The sequence below is a fragment of the Bombus fervidus genome, chromosome 6 (assembly GCF_041682495.2).
Source record: "Bombus fervidus isolate BK054 chromosome 6, iyBomFerv1, whole genome shotgun sequence".
Taxonomy (NCBI): domain Eukaryota; kingdom Metazoa; phylum Arthropoda; class Insecta; order Hymenoptera; family Apidae; genus Bombus; species Bombus fervidus.
The window spans coordinates 17,368,505-17,383,406 of NC_091522.1; the positions used below are offsets into that span (position 1 = coordinate 17,368,505).

General features: G+C 39.9%; 1 protein-coding gene across 19 annotated transcripts in view; it reads right to left on the reverse strand.

Moving 5' to 3' along the window:
• Msp300 (Muscle-specific protein 300 kDa) overlaps positions 1–14,902 on the reverse strand; it is a 110,532-nt gene that overhangs the window by 86,451 nt on the left and 9,179 nt on the right. For all 19 annotated transcript variants that reach the window (XM_072005987.1, XM_072005985.1, XM_072005998.1 and 16 more), the window contains exons 2-11: positions 6,838–6,899; positions 5,982–6,077; positions 5,820–5,903; positions 5,588–5,680; positions 4,667–4,845; positions 3,821–4,208; positions 3,587–3,733; positions 2,563–3,103; positions 471–2,154; positions 193–301 (exon numbers count right to left, since the gene is read on the reverse strand). In XM_072005987.1, coding sequence (XP_071862088.1) covers positions 193–301; positions 471–2,154; positions 2,563–3,103; positions 3,587–3,733; positions 3,821–4,208; positions 4,667–4,845; positions 5,588–5,680; positions 5,820–5,903; positions 5,982–6,077; positions 6,838–6,899 — 3,383 coding nt within the window. The remainder of the gene's footprint in view (positions 1–192; positions 302–470; positions 2,155–2,562; positions 3,104–3,586; positions 3,734–3,820; positions 4,209–4,666; positions 4,846–5,587; positions 5,681–5,819; positions 5,904–5,981; positions 6,078–6,837; positions 6,900–14,902) is intronic.

The window sequence follows — 14,902 nt, forward strand, 5'->3', positions numbered from 1 at the left end:
GTGATCGTACTTACCGTTAAAACTTGAACCTACGTCCAGTGTAAGCAATACAAGAAGAGAATGAAGAAGAAATGTTTAAATACAACGTGTGTGGTGAATAAAAAATTGCATGCTTCGCGTTAACAATGCCTTGTAATGCACATATCTAAATTTTTATTATTATTTAAGAGTAAGAACAGGGATAATCCTTACCTGGAATACCGTTTTTTCTGTTTCGAATTCCTCCAGCGTATTCACCTCGTGCAGAATAGTCGCCAGGTTACTGTCTACATGGTCCATCCATCGTACCATCTCGTCGAATCTGAATCAACAATTCGTATATGAATAAAAATTTACAAAGATAGCAGAAACTCGTAAAAAAAAAGAGATCTGAATAAAAAAGATTCGTAAAAAGATAATTCGAAGAATGGAAATTCTTCAAATTTACTAGACGTCAACGATAGATGATCCACAGCCTTCACGATACTTACTTTTTCTTATAGGCAGCCCACTGCTCAGGCACTTGTTTCAATTGTTCCCTCAAACGTTCCACTCTCCGAGCGGAATCCTCCCACAGGCGTTCAGCGTGTTGTGCAGCCTCGGACAAGCTAGTATCGTTAGGTATCAACTGGCTATAAGCATTGCTGATCTTCTTCAAAGTCTGCAGGCACTTCTCTACTTCCAGAACTGTACCACGGTTCACGAAGAACTCTTTGTTCCTCTGCAGTATATTCTCAACGTTGTCATTCTTCATCAAAGCCTGCTGTTCCGAATTCACCTCCACCTCGATCTCCTTCAGGTACTGCAGGAACGTGGTTTCATCCAGGCGAAACTCGAGTCTCATTAAATGAAGAGGAGCGAACGTCAACACCTCCTTCCAACGTTTCTGAAGCGATTCGACAGCTTCCAAAATAGGAGCTTGCTTCTCAACAGGCAGAATATTCTTCAAGTCTTGTCCAGCGTTCACAAAATCTTGGATCCATTTCTCGTTTACATTGCTGAAGAAGTTCTTGTGATACTCTATAGATCGTCTATTATCGGTATGTTTGTCATTCATCATGGTCTCGGCGACCGACAGCCACTCACAGACCTGTCGTTCGCATTCTTTGAACCTGGTCCAGCATCTAACAGCTTCCTGAAGCCGTTGTTCCAATGCCTGAGCTGCTTGAGACACTCGATTGAACCGTTCGTTCAATTCTCTCAAGGTTCTGCCACCTTCTGCAGTAGCTACATCCGCGTGACTGTCCACAGACTTCACTATACTGGAGAACACTTTGTTCTTAGACTCCAGCATGGATTTATAGTAGAGAGTTCTCGAGAAGAAGGCTTTATGCCGCTCTAACTGAGCCAAAATATGCTCTCTACCACCTGATAAGTCGACGTTGGTCAACATTCTCTCTGCTTCGTCCAACCAGGCAGCTATTTCCTTCTGGCCAGCTTCTAGAGACTCCTGCTGAACCAGAAGTTGATGGTACAGGTGCAACTGCATCGGTATCAAGGCTCGTACTTTAACCAGCGCCTCCTTCTCTTTCTTCAGGGTGTTCATCATTTTGTCTACTTCGTCTCGAGATAAATCTTGAATGAGCGACTGGAATTTTTTGCTGATACTCTTGAAAAGATCTTCGATCCCTTCTACTTCATTATGGAAGACTTGCAGCTTCTCACCGTAGGCCTTGATCTTCTCTGTTGTGGTTAAATCAGTAGCTGATAACGCCAATTCAACGTTCCTCAGCCACTTTTGTAAAGTTTCCACGCCCTGTCTGTAGTCTTTTCTATTTCGTATCACGTCTCCAGCGTGCATGTACTGTTTCGCTTCCTGGAACAGCGAGTCCCATCTAGAAGCGAGACTCGTGTAACGTTGCTTCAATTGCAAAGCGACTGGTTCGTCGGATGTGGCGATCAAGAACGTCACTGTGTCCGACAATTGTTGGTGTTTGTCTTTCCACACGCTTATATCTTGGAAGAATTCCATTTTGTCCTCTTCGGGAAGGTTCAAGGCAGGTTCAGCACGGTTCAACCAAGTCACGAACTCATCGGAGATTATGTTCCAGCGACGCCAATAAGCTACCACTTCCTCAAGCATGCTTTGCACGCAACGCAGATCCATGGACACGCTTTTCCACTTGTCGCTGGTCTCTCGCATGAAACGATCGATGCTCGCTCTTTCTTCAGTGTCTAGGGCATAGCAAAACAGATATTTGTAGAGTAAACGTTTGTCCACGATAGGAATTTATAACGCTCAATTGGTATCGTTGAACCGTAGATGATCAACGATAATTTAAGATAATTATTATTTAATCTTAAGGTACTCCGTATTAATTTTATATCGTGTGTTTTACCAAATAAAGACTATCAATCGTGGCGACTTACGATCTAACGATTCTTATTAATATCTCTATTTAAACTCAAAAAATTTTTTTTAATTTATAGCAGAGCCAATGGTAGTCATTTTCTCTACTCTTAATTACAGACGCTAAACATCGGATCAGTAAATAAAATTAATTGAAAAAATTGAGAATTTGTAAATTTTAATGGACAAATATCGTCGCCTAAATCAATAAAATTACAGAGATCACCACTCACCTACGTCACCTTCGCGTTTGTAGTCCTCGACGACTTGTTGCATGTCCAGGTAGGCTTTCTGGAACTCCTGGAAAATTCTGTTTCGCGATACGAAGTTTCTATATTGCTCCAGCATCTGGTGCACGCTCTCTTCAGTATCGTATTTCACGCTCCAACTCTTCAACTTCGTTTCAACTAGGAACAAGAAAGCAATAAGGCAGCACTTATGCTCCAGGAACTTTAGTCGGATTCTACGTTTGGCGGCGCGACTCGCCAGGCTATCCAATCGGGTCGCTATTTCGTTCAATTGTTGAGGATGTACTTTCAACGCGGCCTCGCTACTTCTCGCCGCTTGAAATCGTTCCGTCATGGACGGAAGATCGAGGAAGAACTTTTTGTGCTCCTCGAGCTTATTCGAGATTATGTTGGCGGTTTCTTCCGTCATTTCCTCGGGGATGTCGTTGTCGGATAGCAGAAGGTCCTCTGCGCGACACAACCATCGCCCTACGACCCCTAATTCACCTGGCAAATAGGAGTCTAGGAGCCAGAGCCAGCGTAACATCTGCGAAATTGGAATAGAAAATATCTTTATATACAAGTTACGTTTATTAGTTAATTCTTTATAGGCAAACATATTTTTTCACACTCCACACATACATCGAATCATTGATATTTAAATTTTACTGTTTCGGGTTCCTAAAAAGTTTGAAAATCTTCCATTTATGATTTTTATCCATTCATGGAACAATCATTTATCGAGTAAAACATTAAAAGTTTATTTCAATATTAATAGAGTTTCTGAGCGAAACTTCACTTGGATCGTCAACGATGCAATTTGCCTATCGAGCAATAAATGTTCATAAATAAACACAGCGTTCTAATTTGTACAACAGAACTGATAATTTGTTAATCTCAAACTTTGATGATCGAACATGGTACACAGATGAACGTCATCAGACTGAGAGCTGCCAGTCGAAATTTTCATTGTTTCAACTGTTAAATCATCCCAATAGATTATTTATTATTTCATAAAATTTCAACTCACGAGCATCTCCAGGGTCTTCCACAGATCCTGCACGTGCTTCCATGAGTCCCGCGTGATGCTGATCATGCTAGGCGTCTCGACGAGACGCTGTAGCTTATTGTACACAACCCTCTGTTGCTCGACTTCTGCTTTCAACGCGGCGTACTCCTTCGAATATAAAATTCAAACAAAAAAACATCATTAAAACCGCTGTTCCTCGATTACTAAAATAATCGTACAGACATTAAAACATACATCATAACTCAACGGGGAGCTACCCATCTGTTCCAGGTATTTCAGCCTTTCGTACAGCCAACCAAGCAGATTATCGTACTCCTGCTGTACAGCCGCGAACGAATCGGAAGCGGCGGATCCTGGTTCCGGATATTTGTGTAAAAACTGAGCCACGTATGTCATGATAGATTTTTCATCGGGTTGGGGAACGTCGACGTCCTCGGGATCGAGAAGTCTGGCGATACCCAGCTCGGATTCGGCCACGTCGAACGCCGTTGCTAGACGAGCTCTGTTCGTTGCTTCTCTCATGGCCGCGATGTTCACCAAGTTCGCCTTGATAGCATCGATGATGGCCAGGAAGGCGTTGCCGTCACGCCAGCTTTCGCCGAAATCGCGTACTTGGATGTCCCTGTGTTGAGAAAAGTAACATTTACCTTTTGTACATTAGGAAATTATCGGTGTTGCGATATTAGCTCTGGTTTAATGGTGTTTTCGACGCTTTAATTCTGATTTTCTTTTTAATGGTAAAACTTTCAATGACTAGAGCATTAAACTAGTACCAAAGAGATCAACGCGAAAGATATATAAAAGGATATACATATTTTTTATTTACGTTTTACAAAAGAATCGTTCGCGTGGCTAGAGATGCACCATAAACAGGATAAAATTTGGATGAAAAATAACGAATTGGTCAGTTTAAATACTCTGCTAGTTCCAGCGATACATTTTTTAATAGTGTGTTAAAAGCGGTGGATTTCCTCGCGTGTCCCGTCTTTTGCAAATGCACAAATTACAAGCAATCTTATTATACACCAGGACATTAAATGACAAATAGCCAAATATAAAGATTATGTATAAAATACTGACTTTGGCAGAGCATTGGTGACCCACTGAAGCAGAGTCTTCCTCGCTCCCTGCTTCCATTTCTCGCTACTGATGCGTTTCCTCTCGCTGGTCGCGGATCCTTGGGTACTAAGACTCTCTAAACTGCTCTGACTACCCCACGTATGTCCAAGGTATTCCAAAGCTCTGGTATTTTCCTCGATCTAGAAAAACGCGCGATCAGTGGACCGCGGAATATGGAGTTCGAACAACAACCAACAAGGTTGGGCTATCGAGGGTGAGAACAGAAAAATTCACAAAGGGAAGGACTAGCGTGCGTACTAGGGTGATGCGTAAGATCATGTAGGTGCGTGCTAACTTAATATTCTCCTCTGTACACACAGACTTTTTCTACGGCTTTACTGTTCATATAAACATCGTATCAGGTTAGATGACAATCTTTTTTCTTTTCTTTTTTTTTTTTTTTTTTTGGTTCAGTTCTTTTTTTTTTTTTTAATTAGCTACTCACCTTCCTTCGATCCTTCGATCGTAGCTTGTTTTCATGGAATAAATACGGTTAGCAGAATGGAATGTAATTTCTTACTTCGCTCTTAACGAGGATTAATTTCGTTAATAATAAAAATTATCAACTTTAGGTGAAAAAAAAATTTGTTAAAAAAAAAAGGAACAGTGTGCTCGTATAAAGAATTATTCCTCTAAGATTTCACGAAGCAATTCGGTAGAAAAAAAAAAGTGATCGAACAACTTCGTGACACAAGCAAATTAATCCCCGCTGCAAACGATCGTCGCAGTGCTGCCGCGCGGATATCGTAACGCGTTTATGTAATTCGATGTTACATGTGGCACGGGCGTCTTATTTAAGCAACTACCGCATTCTAGTAATACGTGTGCGATTTTTTCAATAGCTTCGATTGTATTCGACTGTACAAATGGAAGAACGTCTACCTGGAAGTAAAGAATGATGGTCCATATCAAGCCTAACACTACGGGCGGTCGTCCGTCTACCAAATCGGACGAATTTATGTTCACCAGCTTGATCTGCAACAGAGAGTGACAAACGTATATTATACTAAACGCTTTCCACGCCATAGAATAATTTTCAATTTGAATTTTTTCAATCTTATATTTCAAGTTTCAGAATTCTAGTTTTGGATTTTCGAACAATGCGATTTCTCACCTTTTTGCTCTGTAAGAATTGAAGCGCTGTGTTTGCGTTGCTAAGAAAATGCGGTCTCTTCAGGTTTCGGCCCCTTTCCACCGGCTGCGAACAGACAAACGCGTTCCATACGAGCGTATTTTATCGATCGAGAGTTACAGAACAAGCGTTGCTGAAACTTACCAGCTTCTCGCCGGACAGAACTTCAAGCAATGCGAGTAGGCGGGTACCATCTTTCAGGTCCTCGATCAAATCGTCCACTCGAAGCGGTGGACTTCTCTGAAAGCGATTTCGATCATCGATACTCTCCTTTCTTGCTTCTCGACACTCGCAACGAAACTTGTACACGACAATCGAGAATGCATATACAAAAAATTCGAAAAACATCGTAAAATATATGGTTGCGAAGCATCCCTAACTGTATGAAAGAAAACGAAGTCGTTGCAATTATTCACGAGAAATTTTGTCGTAACTATAAATTCGAACGAAACGAACGACAATGAAATTTTACAAATTCACGTCGCGTTTCTGATTGAATTGGATTTCATTTCGTGACGAACGAATCTTCCTTACGGTTTTCGTGCGTGTATTTTTGAATAAATTAAAAATAGCACGACAGGTGAATCTTCCCTATTTCGATCAGAGGACAGCATCGAACGCAATGTCGTGCCGGTTCTGGGGCATGCACGTCCTCGAGTTCCGGGATTTCTAATTCAAGTTTCGAAGTATCCGGAAGTGCGGAAGTAGGGGAGCGATATCGAGACTCGCGAGCCAGGTACGAGTTATTCCACCGAACTTCTGATATTCGTGATGAGCAGTAATTTCAACGATGCATTATTATATAGAAGGGACGATAAAAAACGAAAAAAAGGCAAGAAACTTTGCGTAACATTCGGTGTATGGGAATTATTTACAGAGAAAGGGATCGTTTGCGGAAGAGAAACAGCCGCAAGGTTTTCTAGAGTTCTTCGTCCTGTCGCTTGGTTCCGGAAAGCTGTTTCTACGAGTTTTATCTGAATTTTTGCGTGCTTGTCCTTACCTTAGAAAGATAAGAATTGATCCAGTTGACAAAAGTTTTCTTCTGTACGCGTTCTTGTTCGTCTGAAAAGAAAAGAAGAGAATTTTTAACAAATTGATCACACAATCGTATTAAATCTACGCTTATCTTAAAACCAATTTGATATTTTCGTAATAGCGATCTTAATCGTCTGCTCCTCGTATCGATTAAATTTACGAAAGAATATTTTCCACGTCTCTCTATTATTTGCGATATGACGCTAGTAAGCTTGCGTCTAACTGTACGAGAAATTTCAGTTTGTTTGTTTCTAGTGAAAGAGGAGCTTGTAAATTTAACTATTTATCTCGAGGTAGTAGCAACTTTGTAGCATTATGCGAATTCGTTCTCAAGATGCGAATTAAATTAGCATCACGAGGGATAAACAAGCTTTGTTTATCAAAATAAACGTTGTTTATTAAATTAAGTTCGCGGTTTCGTTAAGCGTTGTTTTACAAATAATTCGACCAACGAGTCTGTTAATTGTTGATACAAGCAAAACATTGAAAATACTTTTGAAGAGAAAACAAGTGTTTTCAGAAACTAAAAAGTCTTCGTAGATCTGTCGTCATTGATATTCGAAACGTGCCGATTGTCTGGCTTCTCATTATCGTCTACTTAATCCCCTTAATGCCTTCTAAGATAAAATGAAAATTCTTCGCACGATTACATAAACGAATCGCATTAATTCTCGCAATAAGCGAGCATATACGAAAAAACTGGTTTTATCAAGTTTGAAAAATATCCTTTATATGTATCGTGATCTAGGTATCGTGACTGTTGTGGAATTTGCAATTCGAATACCGTATCGTTAAATAATCGATATTGGCCTGTGAAATCCAAGAATAATTATGACACGATATTCGACGAAATTCGTGATGGAGATGGCGAGAAAACATAGGCGATAATATTCGTACGCAGCGTTCGAATAAATGCTACGTACAGTCTTGTCATTACGTCATCGACAATTGCGGAGCCTCGTGATCGTTGCGTTGTGTGAACTGTAAATCGAGTTAGAAATCACGCTCTCAGCTTGAAATCGGTATTGCTCCAAGTATCGCATATAAACTGATCGAATCTTCCGTTAAATGGTTAATCGAAGAATAAAAACTGGCGATCAGAGCGGTATAGAGAAAGTATCGCTACGAAGTAGCTGAAACCAGTTTCCCACGTAGTAAATTTAGCCATGCGCGTATGCCGCGTCGAATAGACTGCTTTTATTGGCAGTAAACGTTCACGCTCTTACGTGGGCCTTTAAAATATCTTTCCAGGTAGCCCGAATCATGTATACGATAGAGTTTCATTCATTTCTAACTGAAAGAACCAATGTGCCGTTTTATTTTTTGCCAACCATTTACGTATGTTCTTTTTCCTATTAACAGCTGAGAAAGCACACGTTCATTCTCAATTACGTTAACCTTTGTGTCATTCCATTCCCATTTACGACGCTACCGCTAGAACTTTTTTTATCCAGATAACCAACGATGTAATGCTTTTTACAAAATTTACATACGGAACGATATGCTTGGATTTGTCTTATTATCCTTCCGTGTTCTAGAAAACGTAGGTAAAAGTACTACCGCGCTACTTACTTCGCAACATTGACGTTAAAATACCTTCGTTAAGGAAACGTATGTAGCCTACACGTGACATTGATAGGCTCCGTCTAGTAATATCTTGATTATATCTCACGACGTCTATTAGTTCGTAATTTAACAGCATTCTCGATTGCTTCTAATACTCTGAAACGTATTTTATTCTATGGAATATAAAAAATATCCAAAATCGAAGAATTTTATTTTTCTTCCGAACTCGCCACTTTCTAAGGATAGTTGTGAGAATTAATTAGTCGGTTAATATGTTACACGTTAATATCGTAAGCGATCGTGAAAGTGCAGAGAACTGTTGCAGAGTGGCTCGGAACAAGCAAAATTCGCGAATTCCCAGGGTTTCTAATTTTATGCACCCTTCGTCTCCGCACGAAAAACGTTCAGACCAAACCTAATTACGGTGTTCCCGCGAAAAACACCGTAATCTCTATCGTGAATCGTATTATAAATCACGTTTCAAGGGATGTATGGCTCTTATTTTGGGAACGAGCACGCTGGACGATGGATCGTTGGCGTCGATAAGCTCGCAAGAGGAAAAGTCGCTAGGGACCGAGGGTCAATTAAAAAGTGCTCACGCTGCACGTGCGTGCAAGACGAAGAAGCTCGTGTGTAGTCGCTGTTGGCACGCATACGTGATCTGCATACACAGTGCGTTCTGTCACTTCTCGCGACAGACGTGCTTATTACACGCTGCTTTGTTCCCCTTTCGCGTGTTCGTGCTATAGTCCGAAGAAAAGACTTTAGACGTACGAAGTCGGAGAAATATTTTCCTTGTATCCGCTATTCTATGTCAATAAAAATCTATTATCACATTGTCGTCAAATGCTTTTTATTCTTTTATGGCTGCGTGTTAACAAGTTCACGACGCGGATTTCAGTTGGCCTGTACTTTCACGTTATACATACGCCACGAGCTTTTACGTGTTTATGAGCAATTTAAAGATACAAAAACACATATTGCGCGTCTAATATACATGTAGTATATAGTAGTCGACATGATATTTAGTTAGTCTATGTCCTGCTTCTCTAATTCTGTTCATAAACGTATGAATTTTCATCGTATACGTACAATGTGGTTTTGCGTAAAACGCGAACCAAATGGCACGAAATGACGAAACAATATTTCACAATAATTCGTATCAGACACGTACGTAAAATTTTATGGTATAAAGACGAGTATTGCACGGTATCATGTACAGCGTTAAAGATCACGAATCCGCAATAAACATGCTAATGCGATATTTTAACAGGTAAATAATCTGAATATTCATATGACGTTCGAGTTCCATACTTTTACATTGTTGGATTTATGGTGGGGAGACGACCTCGAGCATCAAGTTCTTCGATCGAGGCTATAGAAATGTAGATCATGGTGGCCACTCGTGGGAAGCTATCGCATTGTTTGCTAATAGCTATTTCTTGTATCTTAACGTGATAGATGAGTCAGGGCTTTTAAATATGGTTGAGAGCACTCGCATATACATAATTCGACACTCGAATATCTCTACTCGCGACTATATCAACGTCCTATTATTATCGCGCGAACGATATTCTCATTGATGACACTTCGAGAGAAAGATGTAACTAGCGTTAAATGAAAGACGCTGTTTATGAGACTAACGGTACAATATATATCGCACGGTAACTTAAGAAAATGGCTGGATTGAGATCTACTGGAACATAGGATTCTATTATACGACAAAAGGAGCTACGTACATGTCGTATTTAAAAAATTACGATCAACCTATATTTTGTCAAAGTTGAGTGTATTGTACAGTGCGTGTTATTGTATCGTTGCTATATATTTATTGTTAAAAGAAAAATCGATCTCGAAACGATTAAAGCTCTGGACTATCTATTAGCCACGGCTGCTTTATTAATTCACACAGCATTGGGAAATTACAAGAGCACGTGATTGATGCACGCGTAATGCACCGTAAAATTACACGTTTCGCGGGAACGATGTAATTTAACCGTTCACCGTGACGGCTAGTTGATCGGAGACGAGAGCAAAAACTCGAGGATGGACCGAAGCAAGGCATCTACCCGGTGAAAAGAAATTGAAAGTAGAAAAGGAAAAGAGAATGAGTCGTAAGACCGAGTGTAAACAGGGAATTACGTTATTAGTTGTAAATTACGGGGATTTGACATTTTATTGGCGGCTTAATGGAACGATAATGGGAGCCGTGGCCATTGGCAGACGTGCGATAAATTTTAAAGAAATACGATTCGTACACTGGTACGCTCGAATATAACGTTCCTGCAGAGAATAAAAAAGAATCGAGGCTGTGTTCGCGTGCATCGTAAAATGGCGGTGTTTCTGGACGACGAAAACACGATTAATCCCCTCGTATTTTCAGGTCAGCATTCGTGAGACTTTTACCGTTGGTTGTATCGTCCCTAAGGTGCGGTCGCTTTTCACGAAAGAAATAATTCAATAGGCTGTGTCTGACTGAGCAAGTCACTCATCTACTGTGCGTCGCATGACGGACGTACAGATGTACTTATATGCTAATGATCATTAGGCGTGCAAGTAGTTGTGTTAGAAATACTTGTGCATAGTTCACCTTTAACCTTTTCATCGTCAAATTATTTGTCTGCGAATTTTCCATTCTGCTTATTGTATCATGAATAAGCAGTGTTCGTAGATGCATCTTTGAATGGAATACAAATTATCTGTAATTTGTAATGTAACGCTACAAAGTGTTAAAACATAAAATATATAAAATACGAGATATGAAATTGCATCAGCAACGAGCAAATTCCGACCTATCTTAAACTTGCGAAGACTCGTCGAACGGAACGTTGCAATCTGCTCGTTAAGTCCCTATTTTACAAGGCGAACGTGTCTCGACGCTAGATAACGGATATCAGACGTGCAACCATGTCACGTTTTACCAAACGTAATTAAACAGAAACAATCGACACGATCACGCCGAAGTCCGACAGAGGTGGTCATTCGATGTTCGTGACATTTCTTGCGTATATCATAGTTCCACGAATTCGTTAATAATGCCAGCTTGAAACTTGAAATTTCGAGAATTTTAATCGATAACGTTGGTTCGATCGTTTACAAAGGATTCGAGTGTAAATCAAATGTGTCAAAGTATTCGTAACTGATTTGCATTCGATGGAGATACTGGAAATTTTCTCTGTTGATATTTACATAGAGTCCAACCAATTAACAAAGCACTAAATTAAGCAATTCTCTTTCCAGAAATTCTTCTGCCTTTGTATCCGTGCTATCTCTTCATCTCTTCTCCTTTGCATCGACGAACGGCAGGTCTGACATTTCAAAATGATCTCAGCTTTCTTCCCTCTTTCCCTTCCCTTTTTTTTTTTTTTTTTTTTTTGCTTGGGAAGAAGCACACGCATAAGACGAGTCGCGCATATAAATTCGTATTTTTAGCGCTTTCGTTCAGCCTGCACAACGCAGAGATGTTGAAAGCAGAAGGCGAGAAAAGGACGAAGCGAGATCGGTGAAATGAGACAAATTCTCGTGGATGACCTCATATGCTTGATAGCGTCTGTGTCTCTCTTACGAGAGAGGGGGAATCGATCGAGCTTCCTTTTCCTTTTCGTGCGAATCACCTTGTTCCTTTCCTTCATTTCGATTTCGTAAAATCGATGGAGATTGACGTAAACTGCGTAGTTAATGAGCCCGATTCGTAGGTGTCCTTGAGAAGGAAGATAATCGACCTTTTTCTTCCGATTATATTAACTTTTCTCTATCTTCCTCTCTTTTCTCTTACTAAAGTCCAATCCTTTCAACTCGACGATTCTTTTCTTCTTTTTTCGTTTTATTCTCTCTATTCTCTATAATTCTTTGTTTGAGTTCAATTTAGTAACACAGATGGGTATTCATGATGGAGTAAGAATTCTATTTCGTATACTAAATTATGTTTCATCCAACGAGGAAGATAATAGATAGTTCTCTTTATTTCTCGTTTTAGATCGTGGCCTCCATTCTCTTTACTTGACTCCAATCTCTTGAAATTGACGAAGGTTCTCCGGTGCCGATCATCCGGTAATCCCAGTCCGTGTAACAGAAAATGCTTTTTGAAAAAGGGAAAATCGAGCAAGGCTGCTTTTTCCCCTCCTCGTCTCACCTTGTTCTCTTTTCCCGACTTGATTTCACAAGGCTCGAGCTTCTCATCACTCCGTCCAACTGCAATCTTATGAACTTGTCCGTTTTCTTGATCCTTTCGAAGAAGGATGTCTGCTTCATCGATCACTTTGTCCCATTTTCCAGTCTCGCATCTACTCTAACAGCTCGAATCTTTGAAATACTTTGTCCGATCTCTATATAAAACGTATTCTATGCCGATTCTGTTACGTCGTTTCGTACATTTTATCTTCTTTCATATATTTTGCCTGGAGTTTTGCACGAAGTTAGGAAAAAACATTATGAATTTAATCATCAATGTATTTCTAATCTCCATCGTTGCTTCTAATTTAAAAGCTTAATTAAATCTACTAATCAGGTAAATAGAAACACAACGTGGTTTTGATAGAAACGAGTTAATGGTAAACTAAGGAAACTTCTATATCTTAGGGTTGATTTCGCGTGGCAAGCTACTGTTGGTCGATGAAAGGAATCATACAGCCACTCTGTGTTTCCTATTTGCAAAGGATATCGAATTCATCGCGACGTACAAACGATACCCGTGACGAATCTACGATTTCCTTTGGTTCATCAGCCGTGTATTTCTGCGTATTTTTATTACACCGCGTTACTCTATATTTACACGGTTCTATGTCCCAGCAGATCATAAGGAATGAAACATAATATCTGAAGATAAAGAGTAACATTTCAATTTTGCCTCTCTTCTCTTATCACTTTGTCAGTCGCGCTTTTGTATCACAGATAATTCTGGTATAGATAGCAATCGAAAGTAACAACTATGAAAGATCGCATCGTATAATAGAAACACCAAGAAATATCGTAGAACTTTCTCAGACTGTCTGGGAGCTTATAAAAGTAGAAGAATTAAACTTAAAAATGAAAAAGAACAATTAATTACAAACGGCAATCTAACGTTTGTTTTCGTCATATTAGCAAAAGAAATTCACGATCGTTGAACAAGCATAATCACAAGACGGTGGTTGAGATAACGAAGCAAGACCTTGACATTCCCAGCGCGATAAGAGGATTGATCTATTATACAACTGAAACTGCAATGTATAAAGCTTAACCTCCGCATCGTGATACGTTGCACGTCTGTCGATGCTCAAACTCTTGAAAACGTTTCAAAAATACATTACGAAGAGATAAGCATCAAGGTGAAGTACGCCTAGTGATTCTTAACTTCCGTTTCTAGAGATGATTACCGTGGAAAATGGCTCGCGAGCTCGTTTCAGCAACAAGTTTACACAACGGGATAATAATGTTCGCTGCAACGACTTTCCTAAAGAGCCGCATTCGTAAGAACGCGAAAGCCTAACTTCCAATTATCGAATGCAACTGCACGCCATTTACTATGCATGCAGTTGCACACACGATGTGAGAGGTGTTCGAGGGTCAAAGTTTTGAGAGTTCCAGCCAATAACACTTTCCATCAATTCGTTCCAACTATGATATTACGATTTTCGAAAGGTTTCGTCGATCGACGAAAGCAACAAAAACAATCAGGAGGAAATATTAAGAATCTGTTCTTTCGGTTTTCGATATTTTCCATTCTCGAACTATTAAAGTAAAAAATTAATTTTCAATAATCAAAAGAGTCGGCTAAGAGAAACTAATTTATTATCAAAATGGTGACTTACTAGAGTAGAGAAAATATCAAATATCGTTTTCGTATAAATTTTCTATAGATTTCCATAATTCGAGAAATCCTATTCTTCCTGCAGTTTTCAATATCCGCTGCTCGATTTGTAAAACATTATTTTCCCAAGTAATTTTCCAGGCAACAGAATATTCTTCGTGGAAATAATACATTAAAAAATGAAACGATACGAAAGAATGGAATTTATGCCGGGTCATCACGATCGCACTCCGTTAAAAAAGAACGACCGTGTGTTTGTACGCGTGATTGTTTGTTAATTACTTCCTAATGAGAGTGCAGAGGGGATGAGGTAAGATCGCATGCCGCCAGCCGACCATGGTTGCTCGTCAAGCAAATTGGAGAAAATTCGTGGCGTGCGTGCCGACCGTGCTTCCACCGCTGAAATCCTTGCCGAAGTTGTCTTTCTGCGATTAATCCTCGTATGAAATCGACGTTCGTCCTCGAATGGCCTGTAAACTCGCTCGTACGCCAGTCGATTGAGGTCGAGTAGTAAGGGGAGCATTCGTTTTTTCTAACGAGATTCGCAAGGTTGAGACAACAGACAAAAAGAGAGCGAAAGAAGAAGACAGAGAAGCGAATCGCGTAATCGTTCCTCTCTTTTCTTGAAACTAACAACGTGTTTGGAATAAAAGTATCACGACTATAAATAGAGAAC